The sequence below is a fragment of the Myotis myotis genome, unplaced genomic scaffold (assembly GCF_014108235.1).
Source record: "Myotis myotis isolate mMyoMyo1 unplaced genomic scaffold, mMyoMyo1.p scaffold_m19_p_2, whole genome shotgun sequence".
Taxonomy (NCBI): domain Eukaryota; kingdom Metazoa; phylum Chordata; class Mammalia; order Chiroptera; family Vespertilionidae; genus Myotis; species Myotis myotis.
In genome coordinates, this window is record NW_023416324.1 from 53,393,280 (window position 1) to 53,411,166 (window position 17,887).

The 17,887-nt window shown below is 39.6% G+C and overlaps 1 protein-coding gene across 1 annotated transcript in view; it reads right to left on the reverse strand.

The window, feature by feature from the left end:
* Window positions 1-17,574, reverse strand: part of ERICH3 (glutamate rich 3) — a 99,895-nt gene extending 82,321 nt beyond the window's left edge. The window contains exon 1 of the mRNA XM_036352773.1: window positions 17,369-17,574. Within this exon, the coding sequence (XP_036208666.1) occupies window positions 17,369-17,391 (23 nt within the window). The 5' untranslated portion in view covers window positions 17,392-17,574. The remainder of the gene's footprint in view (window positions 1-17,368) is intronic.
* Window positions 17,575-17,887: the final 313 nt, after the last annotated feature.

Here is a 17,887-nt window from a genome sequence, read left to right on the forward strand (position 1 = left end):
ATTGAGATAATGCTCCGGAGAATGGCAGGTTACATCTGTATTTATACATTGCCATCAAGGGACATAGGTGTGTTACATGAAATCCATTGGTGATAGACTAGAGAGGCAGGAGAAAGCAAAGCAGGGAAACCCCTGGGATTGGATAAAAAGTAAAATGATAGACACATACTTAGGTGGGTGTAAGAACAACTAACATAACAATGAAGGAATTTGTGGTATCTGTCCTGGAGCCCAGGCACATTAGGTTGTGCCCCAAGGGGTCCAGAAAAAGAAAGGGAAGTTACAAGTTACCTAGACATTTCAAGGATATGTTATTATAGATGCAAAAAAACCACATAGGCTCAGTTAAGGTAAAGGTTGACCTTGTCAGTGAAGATACCAGTCTAGGATGTAACTGCCCACCATAACTGCTTTTAGTTAAAGTTTAATTTCAGACCATCCTTTGTGGTTACTGAAAGATCAGACAGAGGCCGTACACCAGGACTACAGGCTTTATTAGAGGAGAAGCACCTGCCAGGCTGTCTCGCAAAGGGAAGACAGCAGCACGTGCAGAGGTGAGCATGCCTTTTGAGGGGTGGAATGGGAAGGGGTGGGGGCTTAGTGTACTCGGCACACACTGATTGGTGGCTTACTGTATAGTCCATATAGGAACAAGGCTTAAGGTATTTGGCAGGTGTGGATTGGTGGTCCAATGTATAGTCCATATAAGGTACATGGGTTAGTAACTCAGGTATTTCCGGGCTGCAGGTTACATCATAGTCTGCCCACCAGTTGGGGGAAGGGAGAATCTATCAGTTACTTTAGGTGTCTGAGTTTGCAAGACTGCCATGCAGGCCTTCCCTGAGCTTGTCAGGTTAGCATGTGGCCCCTTTCGTCCACAAGTTCAATCCTGTCTCCACCATTTGCTGCATCTGCAATGGGAGCAAATGGCCTACCCTCCTTCCACCTCAATGGTTCTACTGGCCACAAAACACCCTGCAAGTGGTTATTTATGCATTCTCTATGAAGAGGACTCTTTCTCTACACTCCCTTTGCTCCTGAGCCATCACTAGAATCACCTTCAAAAGTCCCTTTGCAAACCATATATTTGATGAGGAGTTAATATGCAAAATATATAAGAAATTCATAATGATGGAAAAATATGAATCATGAAATAGTCATGAAGAAATATTATTCTACCTAGTAAAGAGATAGAAAAATTTTAAATGAAGTTTCTTATAGACAAAAATTAACAAAAATATAACTTCCATTTATAAGTAGCTATAATATAAACATAAAAGCAATGTGCTGATATGTTTAAATCTTCTTATTCTTAAATATATTATCCTATCTAATAATAGACAAAAATGGTAATTAACCGTACCTTCGCTACACCTCCCATTGGCTAACCAGTGCAATATGCAAATTAACCACCAACAAAGATGGCGGCTAATTTGCATACTGCAGGCAGGGCGGGACAGTGCCATCCCGCCTGCCCTGCAGTCATCTGGGCCTGCTATCTGTGACCCTGGGTGGTGGGCGTCCGTGTGTGACCCAACCCAGGGGGGCCAGGAGGGGCAACAGCGATCAGCCGGCCCGCCCGGGCGTCCCATGTGCAATCTGACCTGGGGTGGCGCCCCAACCCCCGGATCGGCCCTGTAGTATGCGCAACCTGGGGAGGCAGGGCAGGCACCGAGGGATCAGGCCGGCCATCTGCCACCCGGGGAGCAGGCCTCAGCCAGCAGGTGGTTATCTCCTGAGGGGTCCCAGACTGTGAGAGGGCACAAGTGGGACTGAGGGACACCCCCACCCACCTCCCCTGCCAGTGCACAAATTTTTGTGCACCAGGCCTCTAGTATGTATATATTTCTACAATCTGTTTTACACTGCAGGTTTCCTTAACAAACTTGTTCAGGGAGAATATAAAAATCATTTTGGACATAACCAGTTTTATTAGCTCAAATTGTGACTTAGGCTGTTTAAATTAATGAAGTTTGTGTAGTTCCTATTGCTGCTGTACAAAAGGATCACGTTATTGCCCCATAGTTCTGGAGGACAAAAAGTCCAAATGGGTCTCACTGGGTGGAAACCCAGGTGTCGGCCGGGCTGCATTCCCTCTGGAAGTTCTAAGAAAGAATTGTTTCTCTTTCCTTTCCCACATTCCAGAGGCTGTGTGATCCCTTGGCTCCCAGCCCCTTCCATTGCTAATGCCCTCGATGGCAGGTTATCTTTCTCATGGTGCCATCTCTCCGGGTCTGGCTCTTCTGCTTCCCTTTTCCTCATTGAGGGGCCACTGTGAATACTTCCCTTGGGTCCATCCAGACTGACCCAGGACAATTTTATTTTAAGGTCAGCTGATTAGCCAGGTTAATTTCTATCTGCAATCCTAATTCTCCCTGCTATGTAAAGTAACCTAGTCGCCTGTTCTGAGGATTACAGCAGGGGTATACTTCAGGGGTCATTATTCTGTCTACCATGGATTTTACTTATATGCCAGATGCGAGGGAGCAGAAACACTGGGCACTGAATATGATGGTTAGTTGGCTGTCACACACATTGTCTAGTGATCAGTCATGCCGGTGACCCCCACTTTCCAAAAAGACACTTCTCAAACAGAGAAAGACAGTTTTAAAACCACACCAAGATGTACAAAGCAAGTTGGAGCCTACCCACCCTGCTGATCTAATCTCGATGTGCCAAATGTGAGCTCTAAAACAAATGAACAAGAGGTAGTCTAGCAGCACTTTATTTTTCCTCACAAGGATAAGAGTACAGAGGTAACTTACTTTATCTAATATGCAAAAAGACGCATTAGTCCTTAGTATGTAGTTATTAATCCAGAAATTACATTTTTGGATATAGTGGGGCCTTGACTTATGAGTGTCCCGACTAGATACCACCTGTCTCTCGGCGGATTTTTTGCATTGAGTTGACAGAGTAATTTGAGTTAACGAGCTCCTTAATGAGCTCCTTAACGAGCTGGGTCTCAGAATGAATTAAACTCGTAAGTCAAGGCCCCACTGTACAATATTTGACCAAAGGGGCTTATATACACATTCAACCATTTCCTATCCCTAACAAATAGAACACAAGGACTCTGGCAGATACATTGACATTTCTCAGTGGCATTTCAATCAAAAGATTTTATGCAAGATATCTCTTTACATCGCCACAAATGGAAAATTTCAACTCACCTACCAATCGGGAAAAACTGATTACACCATTTTATATTTAACAGAATCAAGTGAGACTTAGGTGAATGAGCACAGTTTTATTACTAAAAATGAAAAACCTAATCAAGAGGTGCTTTGCATTTCAGAGGTCACTAAATCTGTGATTTGTAGAGACTGTGACCGTGTTCAAGAAGGGCTCACATCAGTCCTCCACTACCACGGCCGGCTTCTAGCAACGGCAGTCAGGTAAAATGTTTCTGCCACAGGTCCTTGTATTGGGAAAGCAAGTTAAACAAATCACAGGCTGCTGTGGCTTGATTGCCTTTATGTTGCAGTTCACAAGGAATGGAGCTCCATCCCTCAACCCAAAGGCCTCTCTCATTGTCCATCAGAAAAGATTTGCAAGTATCCACTGATTTACGGCTCTCAGGAGGAACTCATCACACTCAAGCCACTCAACCAAGCCTAAGATTTTGAATCTCAGCAAGATTCTAAGCTAGGAAGTTAAGAAAATCTAAATTGAAATAAATTCCCCAAATAAAATATCTGGAAACTGCACAGAAAAATTAAGCTTCTCAGCTTTCTATCTCTAAAACTGCCTGTCTATTACTGATGAGAAACAAAATTTAGGAAATATGCGAACAGATACTTTAAATCTTAAGAGGTACGATTTCCCTGCAATTAAAGGCAAATAAATCTATATCAAATATGTCCTTCCCAAAGTAAATTTGATGAAATAAAAAAGATGGGATTTGAATTTAGAAGTCTTGAGGTCAGATTCTAATTCCACCCCTTACGGATGGATAATGCTGAAGACTTCCATCGTCTGCCCCTTACAATGATCACCATGACCTACAATGTTGTGACTCCTTCCTGAAGTGACTGATCTAAGTTTACTGGTATGGAGGTGTATTTTCTTGGAGCTACTGCATCACTGGGTTATAGAAATCATGTGGAAATGACCACATAAGATCTAGCCAACTCTCTCATTTTATATTCAAGAAACCGAGTTTCATCAATAAACTCAGATCAAAGACCTCAAAAACAATGCTATAGTAATTCCCACAGAACTCTACCCATCCCTTTCTGAGGGTCCTTGTCTCACTACCTTCCACCAGAGTTTCTTTCCTCCATATTTAATCACTCCCTTTAATTTCATATAAGATTTCCTCCTGTGTCCCTCCCGAAAGGTACAGTCTGGAGCCATGCCTACAGCAAACACTCAGCGATATTTGTGAATTAATGAATAAATCAATTAATGGAAACAACATATATTTGTCCAATTCCTTGACACATATCCTTAAAAAAAAATCCATGTGTAAGGATCACATCCTTTGTTCTGCTTCAGGAAATAACTGAAAACAGTCTACAACAAAAGAAATTTAAAAGCATGCTTTAAATATTTTGTCCTTTTTAAAATGCAGAATGCTCAGTGTGGATGAGCATGCTGACAATGTTAGTTTTGTTTTGTCACATAAGTGCCTTTACAGTGTACTCTGAAGTTTCATTAGAAGAAAAAGTTTCCATGGAGGAAGAAAAAAAAACAAAACACAGCCTTTTGGGAAAGGAAACTTGCAGAAAGACCAATACAGAAGAGCAATTGACACAAGGGTCAATTATTTACCAACCCTTTATAAGAAAACTCTGCCACCGAAAATTAGACCATGAGTCTCTGCTGCCTGCCACTTTATGAAGGGTGACTGAACTGATATCATATAAATGATTTTATATTCCATTCTTCATTCTTTTTTATTTGCATCCAAACCAGCCAGATCTCAGCAATTATGCTAAATATTGATTTACAATTTCATCTATTCTAATGATGCAGCCAGATGAGAACCATAATATTATTTTATTTATAGCCTTAATATGATGGGTTGAAGTGACCAGTAAAAACAAACCTAATCTCTGACGGTGCTGACTGCTGGCAAGATGGTTTTGCACTGTTCACAGATGCGTCCATAGGAAAGCAGTGCATGGGAGTCAGTGGGCTCCTGCGCACTGAGATGGGCCATTTCCCTATAACATGCTCTTCTTTGGACACTTGAGAATCTTACATCTTTGAACGGAAAATAAAAACTATGGCCACTTAAAAATGAGCATTAATAGAAAAGTAGCATCCAAATTAAGAAAGGTAAGAAGGCTATTTGGAGCAAAGGTGACAAAAGGAAAAGTTCTGGAAATCAATCGTTTTCATCTATAGCATTTACTGACCACTTAAATTTCTGTAGGACACACAGTACACACTTATATGACATTCACTGTATTTTTTAATTCTCAAAACAAACCTGCAGGGTACTATTATCCTCCCTTGTCATAGATGAGTAAACTGAGGTATAGCTCACAACTAGTTCAAGAGAGATCCAGGATTCAAATCAGGGACTGCTCTGCTTTAACTACTAGCTGAATTGTGTCCTATGAAGTACAGTCAGATGTCCCGCAGAGGTCAGCCTGGAGAAGGAAAGACATGTAGGGAGTCAGAGAAGTGGGTGGTTACCATGTGAAAGGTGCTAAGAAGGCAGGACCATCACAATGAAACTATAGGGATGGTATTTTCACTCAAAAGGAAATTGTTTAAAGAGCAAAGGGGTGACCTGTAGTATTGTATGCCCAAAGGTCCTGGAATTGTATGGTTTTATGACAGCAATGGAGGGTTTTAAGCGAGGAAATGAGATGAATTATATGTTCTCTCTTTTTGACACCTATATCCTCCTGCTGTGTCTGGAGATGGCAGAGTATGGTAGTTAGGAGTTTGATCTTTCAAGTCCAATATCCTGAGTTTGAATCTTAACTGGATTGTGAAGTAGATTAGCAACCAGGGGCATGGTGCTTAACTTGGATGTGCTTTACATCTTCCTCTGAAAATGGAAATAGTCACAGTGTTACTTTAGAAAGTTATTTAGAACATTAAATGAGTCAATATGTATAAAGCACTCAATAATTTACATAGCACACAGTAAATGCTCAATGAATTTTAGGAAGTTATCATTGAGTATACACCTCCTCTCCAATTATTAATTTAAACCTAAACTGAAATAATTCTATGCAGGTGACAGTAACTACTTTTTAAAGACTTCTACCATGAGTAATTTCTTTCCATATTTAACTTTCCCCATTGGCAGAAAGCCTTCCTTGAAAGAGATAACACTTAAAATCTATTTCTCCCTATTTATTCCTCAAAGAGTGGTTACACATTATCCCCTTAGGAAGAAGCTCATGAAAATCTGACCACTATGTTTTTAAGTCAGAAAGACAGTTTCCTTAAGTACCCTTATCTAAATATTTTAAATTCCATGAGGGTGTTAACTTGGTCCTATTCACTAAGGCCTAGTATTCTAGTTACACAAAACAATGTCTGGAATGTATTTTTTTAATGTTAAAAGTAAATAAATATTGTGTGGGTGTTTTTGTTTTTTTTTAATCTTCAAATGCCTTTCTAGCTGTCAACATCCATTGTGAGTTAACAAATTAGCAAAGTGAGGTCTTTTAGAGAAGGTATGAAAAACTTCCATGTTATTCTATATATTCCCATATCAAGAACTGATTTAAGCAAAATTAATAAGTAGGTGAAGGTTGCCTTGCATACACCCAACCTTCCTTCCCTGTGTCTTTTCTCACTCCTAACTGACAATTCTTCTCTACATAGTAAACCTTGGTGTTTTCAGATTCTTCCTCCTCCTCCCCCCACCTCCTTCTCTTGCTTTTCCATACTCACCTACTCTCAGGAAAGCAAATGTCTGAATTGTTCAGCACACATACTGAAATTCAGTTGAGGTGCAAGATGTTTATTAGGGGCCAATATTTGTGAAAGGAAGAAAGTGGAAGCAGGATTGCGCAGAGGGAGAAGTCAAGATGCACAATAAAGGAAGCACAGCCTTGGCCAAGCTGAAGTGGCCAAGCCTCTGTCTATATCCCAGAATGCTCAGTCACCTCTGAGGGCTGCCCAGGAAGGATGTGACCTTGGACCAGGTGGTACTCTGGAGCGAAGGCAGGCCCTGAAGATGCTGACAGCTGGATAATCTACAGGCCACTATCTGCACACGGAAGCAAGTCCTTCCCGGACCAGCCAACGTGCACTACACAAACACAAACAAAACAAAACAACAAAAGAACAGCCACCAAAGAAGATCACAACAATAAAATACCAGGTGTGTTCGGTGAGGAAGGGTAACAAATTATCCTCTTTAGATATCTTCTCAGCTCTCTAAAATGTAATTTTTATGTGCATAGTGAGGTTTAAAGTAGTAAGGACATCTGGTCAAAGGTTAAAGAGGTTGACTAAGTTTTAAGTGATCAATCATTAAAAGAAAGGCCCCATCATATTTTCACCAGTCCTTCTGCCATTCGTCAGTGTCAAAGTAATGATGCAGCTTCCTGAGTCTGTCCCAAGTTATCAGATTAGGTAAGAAGAATAAATATGTTAGAGAAGTACAAACATTCGTGTTTCTTAGAATTCTCAATTATCCAGATTATGGGTTCTTAAAAGGGCAACCTCATTCTTGGATTATGCAGAGGTGGGTCAGTGTTAATTTTCTTTGTAAAAATACACAAATTTAAGAACAGGTTACCATTTAAAATGAATTTAATTGAACAAGAAAGTGATTTATGGTCTGAAAGCTAATTTCCTCATCTTCCCTCCCAATTATTTTAGGATATCTCTGTTTATTTTGAGCTGTTTATTTTATGTGTTTTTGGCTGATGTACTTTAAAAGATGAATCCTAAAGATTTAAAGATATGTTAAGTAATTTTATTGTAATAATCATTTCATAATATAACTGTATATAAAAGTGTCACATTGTGCACCTTAAACTTACACAGTGTTATTTGTCAGTCATATCTCAAGAAAGCTAGAAAAATAAAACTAGGGAAAAAAATTAAGCAATATGCTCTCTGCACCAAAATAAAAATAAATATACAATGGTTGCCATTCAGCGATTCTCTAGTACGTGCCAATGTTTCTACAAGAAAGGTGTTTTTTACCCTCCATTTTTTTGAAAGAGTAAAGTGAAGCACAGAGAAATTAACTTTCCTCAGTTCACCTGGAGCAAAACTGAGATTCAAATCTAAGTCTTTCTGACTCCAAAAATATTACGCTTCCCACTATAGCATGCTTATCTCATAATTTTTTAATGGAACATTGATTTTTTTCTTTTGGAATTTCATTCCATTTCATTTAGAAAAAGAAAAAAAAGAAAGAAGAGAAAATTGCAGACAGTTCCAATCCTTCAGACACTTCAAGCCCTTCATCATGTCTCCTGTGAAATGCTGCCTCTCCACAGTCCCCACTACAGTTTCTAAATTCCCTTGGCTCTGTCTCCCAATGTCCTTGCTTGAGCTCCCTGCACCCTGACATAGGGCTTTGGGATGTGGTTCCTGCTCCATGCTCTTGCATTTGGCTTTGTAACATCAGACTTTTCTTTCTTCCTTTCTCTCTCCCTTTCTTCCTTCCTTCCTTCCTTCCTCCCTCCCTCCCTCCCTCCCTCCCTCCCTCCCTCCCTCCCTCCCTCCCTCCCTCTCTCTCTCTCTTTCTTTCTTTCTTTCTTTCTTTCTTTCTTTCTTTCTTTCTTTCTTTCTTTCTCTCTTTTTTATTTCTCTGAGCCCATCTCCTCACCAAGGACTGGAACCTCAAAACCCCTCTTCACAGTCTGCAGCCTGAGGTCAGCCTGACCCACTTCCTATTCTGGAAGATTCCAGCCTGGGTCAAAGCTCTAAGTCTCAAGATTTAGAGGGGGAAAATGTAGGAATGAAGAGTAACAGTTATAACCTATGTAAATCCTTATGAATTGCGATGAAATGTGAGAAAAAAATAGAATCACCCACTTCCACATGACTTGTGAAATAAATAATAAATGCTATTATGGCTTATGCCACTATTTGTTTGGGTTTCTTTTACTTGCAGTTGAACATATTCCTAATTGATATAATCACCCTGCTGCCCCCAAACCGCAAAACTCAATGGAGGTCAGTGACTTTGAAAAATTTATTTAAAAAACTCCCTACTCGTGTTTTGTTTTAAGAACTCAAATGAACTGGAAGCTTGGTGACTAGCACATAATAGGCACTCGGTAGATACTAACTGAATGAATGAGCAAAAAATGTACTCTTGGAACTTGTCATAAATGATCACTAAGATAGGAGACATATGTCAGCGATTATTGAGCTAAGTTCAGGTCATTGTTCTGGAGCTACATGAAGGAGCAAAGTATGTGGAGAGTTGGGTCTCCACCCTCCAAGGGTTTGTAGTTTATAAGGGAAAGATAAAGATGACTGGGATGGGAGGGGGCGTGTCTATATGGTATCTTTTGGTGTAACTTCAAAACAATGCATCTTAGAAACACCTTTTCAAACAGTGTTGCTTCCTTAGCATAGCTTTAAGAATAGGAATAATCCAGAGGAAAATGGAGAAGAAAGAAAATACAAAAATACTAACTATGATTATTTATGGATGGTAGGATTTCAAACAATTTTATTTTCTTCCTTGTATTTTCCTGCTCAAAGTAGAAATTTTTCAAAATACAGATAAGTACAAGGAGGAAAATAGAAAACCACTTGTATCCTTAGTACCAGAGATTTCAGATCCCTTCTAAGTTTATTATTCTAATTTAAAGCAGCTTATTTTTATTTGAATCTAAGCAACAGAAACAATATTATTGTAAATATCTTGAAGCAAGACATCAAGAGAAACAACTTCTCAATATGAGAGCCACATAATATTCACAAATATAAAATATTACAATATTGTGTATAAAGAGAATACCAAATTAACTGCTACTATAAAACAATGATTCAATTGAATTGAAAATCCTTAGTTTTTAATGCTGTTTCATAACTACTATGTGCAATTTATATTGCCTGTTTAGTACCCTGCTGTTCCTTCCCTGGCTTCAATATTTTGCCCCAAGAATTCTCATTAATTTATATGTTTATTACTATTATAAGAAAATAATAAGAGTCGCTGAAAAATGGATCACCAGCTTAAAATGTTCAATTTTCTATCGAAACTAGTGTCACCCACTGAGAGGTGGGGAGTAATTTGATTACTAATCAGACTTAACAAAAGAAAAGCTCAATACTTACCAGTAGAGATCATTGATGTATTGTCTTAATTATTTCTCCTCACTAATCCTTTAATCATATCTTCTATTTGCTCTTATTTTTATCTCCCTTTTGAACTTTTGGCTTCCAATCTCCACCGCCCCCCATGACCTCATATTCTCAAATCATGTATTCTCAATGACTCTGCATTTCCCATAAAGACCATCTTCAGCTTTTGCAAGGCCAAGTAATAAAGAGCATCAGTGGTTGCAAATAGTTGTATTAATGTGCTAGGTCTGCCTTTACAAAGTATCACAGACTGAGTAGCTTAAACAACAGAAATTTATTCTCTCACAATTCTGGGAGGCTATGAATCCAAAATCAAGGTGTCAGCAGGATGAGTTTCTTCTGGGGGCCATGAGGGAAGGATCTGTTCCAGGCATCTCTCTTTGGCTCACAGATGGCTGTCTTCTCCATGCATCAACACAGTGGTCTTCTCTCTGTGTGTATGTGTGTCCTAATCTCCTCTTTTTTTAAGGACACTGATCATATTAGATTAGGGCCCAACCCACCGACCTCATTTAACCTTAATTACCTCGTTAAAGACCTCCAGATACAGTCAGATATGAGGTACTGGGAGATAGGGCTTTGATATTTGAACTGATGTGGGAGGCAAAATTCAGCCCATAACACAGGCATAACCAGAAATGTGACCAATTTAAGTATGCAACATGGACTTAGACAGAAGAAAAAAAGTACATGTTTGCTGAGTACAAAGAAACCCAAGCTGCTACACTTTGATTCTGAATGATCTGATCTGTCAAACAGAAAAGGATCATTGGTGACCCATCCTAAAAGGGGAGCAGATACCCTCAGGATCTTACCACATTCGTGTAGAGAGCTGGGATGGATGAAGAGAGGTGAACGAAGCTCTCCAATGAAAGTCCCCAGAGCATGGGGAAGAAGAAAAAAAATTGCAAGTCACAATAATCTACCCATAGACTAGAGTTAACCACACGAAAGGGATAGGGAAATAAGAGTGGGAGTGAGAGGAGACCTGCAAGAAAACAAGAAGTTGTTAAGGAAACCAAAGTCCTACATCTACATTTTAAAATGTTCTTCACTTTTAAAGTATCATTCCTGTATGTTTGTGTGGTTTTTGTATGTTCTTATATTTCACTATAAAAACAATGACTTGACAACAATTCTCAATAGACTTTTAATCCTAATACCTGAGACAGAGTTTCAGTAAAGCATGATTTTTAAGATGCATCTACTGAACTTGTCACCTCTTTTTCTCTTTTCTCCAGAAAAACACTAATCCAGAAAGGCAAGCTCTCAGGTGATTTACTTAAACCTAGATATATTTTCTGATAAAACAAAATGCAATAATGCTGTTGTCCGTGAAGGATACGTTCCCTAATTGGGACATTTGCAAGAAGAGAGAAATCTAGAGTTTCTGGCGAGTGAAAGAACCAAATAGCTTCTGCTCAGCTGAAGACCAGAGGTATAATGGAGTCCTAGCTTACATCTGGGTTGACTTTTTCAGTCAGTACAAGATGCAAACATACTATGTAGTCAAAAATATCCTTAAACGTCATTAATTTAACTCAAAAAAGTACAGTACGCATGGATTTGTTTATACCACTCTACTCAGTAATTCTTTGCATGCTTAAGTTTGATAATCATGGAGAGCGGCCAAAGCAAGGAACTCAACAAAAATCACAATGTAGTATCTACACACTAAAATAATTAATTCTCTTTTGAGGGCATTGTACAAGTCTTCTCCAAAGCAATCAGGACTAGTAGTTGATCATTTAAACAAAAACTAAGTTAATGAAGTAAATGTATAGAAATACATCCATCTTAAATAGTTTAATTAAAAGCATAAATATATATCCACTCACTATTTTTATTTGTAGTGCCAAGGGTTTTTCTTTGAACATGATTTAATTAATTGTCCTCTTTATCCTTTTTCCTTTTTTAAATATAAATCATACACATATCATTTGGGATTTCAAGTTTAGGGAAAGTTGAAAAAATATTTGCAAACCATTATGAATGTCGAATCCTAGATTTTTTTCTTTTTTACAAATTTTACCTTCACTTAATTTGATCTTATTTTAAACTTATGGACATAATAAAATTATTCCAAAGTACATACTATTTACAATTAACTGTATGGAAAAGTGAGTAAGCCATTTGAAGGAAAGATCCAATAATCCAATCTGCATACAACTTCTCTGGGTCTATACCAAAATTAGTAACTAACATTTAAAATATTATGGCAGTATTATCTTACAGAATCTGAAGTTGTCAATGGAAATTCTATCTCTGGAAACATAAAGTCTCAAGAATACATAAACCCCAGGTCAATTATTTGAGGCTGATTTTTTAATTGAAAATTGAGTCAGAGAAGTTTTATTTTCTCACACTCTGAAAAAATTATGTAATTATTAATAACTAAAGTAAGTTGTAAAAGTTTCCACTTCTCTTCCCAGTTAGCAATGCCTTGACAACCACAGCAAGCATTATGGACCATGAAGAAGCAAGACAAGAACATACAGGAGGGAAAATCCTGGGATTCTTTTTCTAAGGATGTGATTCATATGTCCAAATGAAATGCCTCAATGGGGAAAAAAAAAAAAAAAAAACGAGGAGAAAGAAAAAATGCTACAGGAGACTGCATCTGACAGCACCTGTTCTCTAAATCGGACATTTGCTAATTGGGATATGCACACTTCTAGGGATACCCAAAGACTTTCCTAGGGGATCCCAGGCAAGGATAGTTTTAAGGGAATCAAGTTTAGAGCCTCAAGTTTCCTAAAGCTGATCTACCTGAAAAATGCACTTCCAATCATAATAATTCATCCTTCCCTTTTATCTTTCTGTTTTTACAACAGAAAGGTACATATCTCACCATCTGGTAGTGTCTTATTAGGGTGCACCAAACTTAGAAAAACATCTGCAAAACAAAAGGACAACTTGAAGTATTATACAGATGATGATACAACAAATGGCTTTCATAACTGGGCAACAAGTAGGATTGCAATCCTTTGTTTCCAATCCTTTGCTTTCAACATAACTGAAGGAAAGACCTAACTGAGTTGTCATTTGAAAGATCTTTGAAAACAATTTTCAATAATAGATCACTATGTGATTTTTGGCATATGACTCTGAAGGAATTCAAAGATTTGAGTGACATTGTATAACTAATCTCTTTTCATTTCCATCTACTTATATGAACAGGTTTGCTAAGCAAAGGACTAAGAGAAGACATCCCATCTCTAAAAACAAATGAGCAGAATCTCTAACACAATAAGAGAGGAAGTAAAAAAAAATGAGCACATGCAATTCACTTTAACCAGAAACCATTTACTTCTAGAAGTTAAGTTGCTAATATTAGCAGGAGGTTAATTAGGGACTACCCAATTGGAAATGAAATACATAATGACTTCAAATCTGAAATTCTGTGTGATGTATTTTGGTAGTGGGAGTGGTTGATGAGCAACAAACTAGAATGTGACTACAAACATACAAAGCATTACACTGTTCGCTAATGAGGAAAGCAGAGGCAAAGTGCAATGGACGCTCCCACTAAATAGCATGGCAGATTTGTGATTTTGGGGGGTTCGTTTTTGGATATATATATCTACTATTTAAAAATGGACAATTTTACTTTCAGTAGTTTTTACTTTGCTTTTGATGAAGGGCTGAGTTATCAGAGAGTACTAAGGATGTGTTAATTCTAAATCACACTTCAGTATATTTTCACTACAGAAACACTTCCTTACATTAAAAAAGTGTGAATTAATAAGTTTAAACAACAAAAATAAGTGCTTCCAAGTCTTGACAGAATCTTTCCAAACACACATCTTGTGCGCCTTTATCTTGTCGTAAACGATAATATTCCCCATTCTTCCAGTTCCGCATAGCAAATTACATACGAATGTGACTCTTTCTATTTAAAAGATCCAAGGATTCAGAGATGATCCTTTGCAGGAGCCAAGAGAGCATTATCATTTTATTGTCATGAATGACTGAGGGGTATAAAATCGCCATTCCATCTCTAAGACTAGTGCACAACCTACAAACAAAGAGCAACTCAGGGTGAGATTTAGCAAACCAGAGAGACTACCAACTGAAATTCCCCACTCTGAGACGGTTTCATTGGAGATGGCAATGCCAGAAATGGTGCTTTCCACTTGACTTCCCCCAAATTGAAATGCAGCTCAGATTCAGTCTTTATTATAATCTGTGGCAGACGTTTTTAAGACTACTTTTATTGACTCCAAACTCCATCTGAACGAAGTCAGCACAGACCCTTTGCAATTTGTACGTCAAGTGTCTCCTGCTGTAATTAAGTAAGCAGTGGAACTCAAAAGGAAGCCCCGAGAGAAAGCATCAGGGCGTCACTTATTGATCGGTGGAATTTTAGGGATTTAAAATTTCTGTTTTATTGTACAACTGCACTTTATTACCACTTTATCCTTCACATGTAATAAGTACAAACTGCTTCAGTAATGATGGAAAAGCTTTCTCGGCTTTAATGAAACCTTTTACTTGCTACTGAAAGTTTTATTATTTCCAAATGGTAGCACAGGCAAAAAAAATAATCACTACTTATATGGAGGGGAAAACTTTAGCAATTTGAATAATTTTGTTCTCGGGTGGATTTTAAGACATTTAGAGTTGTTATGTTTATTATTTTCATTTATTTTTGATGATCCGAAACCAAAATATATATGTACTTTTACACATTATAACAAAATCATTTCCTAATCAGATATTAAGAGACTAGATATTTGTATGCAGCTACCACCTGAAAGAGGTCAGTCTGATCTGGATAAGAATTGCTATATGTGTAGGGCTCCCACAAACTTCAGCTGTTGACCAGGAGAGGTAATGTAGTATGATGGTTTAAGCCCATGGGCTCTGAAGCTGGACTACGTGGCTTTGCATGCCAGCCCTAAACCTGCCTTCCTGTGAGATCTTTAGAAAGTTCCCAGTCCTCACTTCCCTTACCTGTAAAAATAAGGGTGACTAGAACCTGCTTTATGGAATAGATGCAAAGATTAATAGAGGTATTTTGTGTAAAACATTATACTAGAGTCTGGCACATGGTAAGCACTTGATAAATGTTAAGCTCTAATATGGCCTTCCCATGTGAGTACATCCACCTCTAGACCGGATGTTCCATCAAATGATGCCATTCATTCAACAAGCATCTGTTGAGCTTTACTGTATGCAGCACATTTGTCCTAGGTAAAGGGGGCACAAAGATGAATGAGATATGGTGTCTACACTCCAGGAGCTTCCAATTTTAGTGCAAAATGATTGTTGGCATCTTAATACCTTTCTCGAAGAGCACTGTGAAGCATGCTCGTTCCCTGGATCACAGATTTGTCCTTCTCCCATGCACTTGAAACTAATGGAGCTTCAGAAAAATTTCACTTCAGTTTCTGAAATCTTTTTTTTAATATATTTTATTGATTTTTTACAGAGAGGAAGGGAGAGGAATAGAGAGTTAGAAACACCGACGAGAGAGAAACATCGATCAGCTGCCTCCTGCACACCTCCTAATGGGGATGTGCCCACAACCAAGGTACATGCCCTTGACTGGAATCGAACCTGGGACCCTTCAGTCCACAGGCCGATGCTCTATCCACAGAGCCAAACCGGCAAGGGCAGTTTCTGAAATCTTAATCATGCACAGTTTCATAAGCAGCTACAAGTTTCTCCACATTTTAAAATAGATGACTGAATGGTCTAATCAGATTCTCACTTAGCTAAAAACTTGAAAAACATAGGAAGACAACCATGACTGACACATTCATTTTCCCAAATGTGGACATACTGCAAACAGCAGATGCAGACAAATAGTGCCATCCACATCCCACGTGGTCCACGGTTAACTGAAACTGCACGGGAGCTCAGCATCAAAGCCTTGAAGCACCTCAACGAAATTCAATTTGAGATCAAATAAGAACTTTGTCTAGTCATAGCTACATCACTTTCCAGAAAGTTCTAAAACTGATTTCCAACAGGGCACCTTGTATGCCTTTAGTTTTTTCAAGCATTTTTGTTTATGTCATTACAGTCAGAAAATTCATTTAAAAAAATTAAATCTTTAAGTTTGACTATAAATCCAAAGCACAAAGACTAATGTGGTATTTTAGACATTACAAACTCCAAATGATCTTAAATATGGTGTCCTCTGCTAATTTGCTGCTCTTGAAAATGTGCAATAAATCCAGTTAAAAAGGAAAACATCTTCAAATTAGTTGTAAGATCAACTGGGATATTACCTACTCACTAGATGTATCATGATAAAAAAAAATTATGTATTATGCATTACATTGCTTAATTCAGAAATTGGATATTCACTCTTCCACTAAAAGGACCAAGACTATTTTTGGGGGGGTGAGGCAATAGCCAATAATGACCTTGTTAACTTTCTAGAATGGATTGAATAGTTGCCTAAATATGTCTTCGGTGGAGTCACCCTCCCCAAAGGGAAGATGGCCTGTAAACATACAGGCACACAACTCCTTCCGTTTCTCCTTCCTTGTCTGTGTCATACCACCTCCCCTGGTCAAAATGCTATTAAAGGCCCCTCATGTTCCTCTGGGCTCGGGGCAGATAAAACCCCAGAAATGAGAGGCACTTCTCACAATGCAACTACCCTCAGCTTCAAGCCAACTCACACTTCGTGTGTCTGCAAGATGCCACGGTGAGAATGTGTCTATCTCACTCCCGGATCTCCCAACGAATGCGTATGTTGGTGACCTCTACTTTAGCATTTAAGCACATACGTTCCACTCCACAGGGTCGCCTTGATTCCAGCTAAGGTCCCTGCTTAATGGATGCATTTCTCACATCCACTTTTTAGATCCTTCCAGAGCGAACATTTCAAAAGGGATGAACGTGAACGAAGCGAGGAAAGGGGAGGGAGGAGACACGAAGCCTGGGATTTCTGCCGTCCTCACTGCCACCCAGAATCCCTATTATTTTACTCCTCGCCCCATCCCCCCGTCGCTCTCCCCTTCGCCTCTTCCCTCCGCCGCAGGAGGGAGAAGGAGGGGCCGCCGCCTGAAGCCGCCACCTGCCACTGCGTGGAAAAGCTGCAGTTGTAAAAAGAAAAAAAGAAAAAGAAAAAAAAGCCGCAGTTGTCACTTACCCAGCGGGGTGAGAATGGCTCATTTTTGCAGGGTCGTTTTTGGACCCGCAGCAGGTGCGGAGGGTGGCTGCGTGGGGCCGATGCTCGCTGGCGCCCTGGCAATCGCGCTCGCGCGGGGGCTCCGCACTGCGTCGCCCGTTCGCGTGGCACCTGGGCTGGGCTGCCGCCACCCCTGCGCCCCAGCCACCCGCAGCCTCCCGGGCCCCCACCCGCGGGCGGTATCCACAGCCTCCCGGTTGCTAAGGGAGGAGAGAATGCAAGCGCCCAGGTTGCGGAAAAGCCAAGGCTGTGCTGGAACCCAGCCCGGGGAGGCTCAGCTGCTGGCCCTTCTTCTGGGCCCCTAAGTGAGAGGACACCCAGCTCCTGGTCTGTTGCTGCGGGACGCGGGTTCCCCAGCACCTGTAATCTGAACACACACACACACACACACACACACACACACACACTCACAGGCAGTGTGCTTAGGCTGGTGTGTTTCCTGCTAGGCCCTAGGGAAGGCGGGGAGTTGGCTCCCTGCGG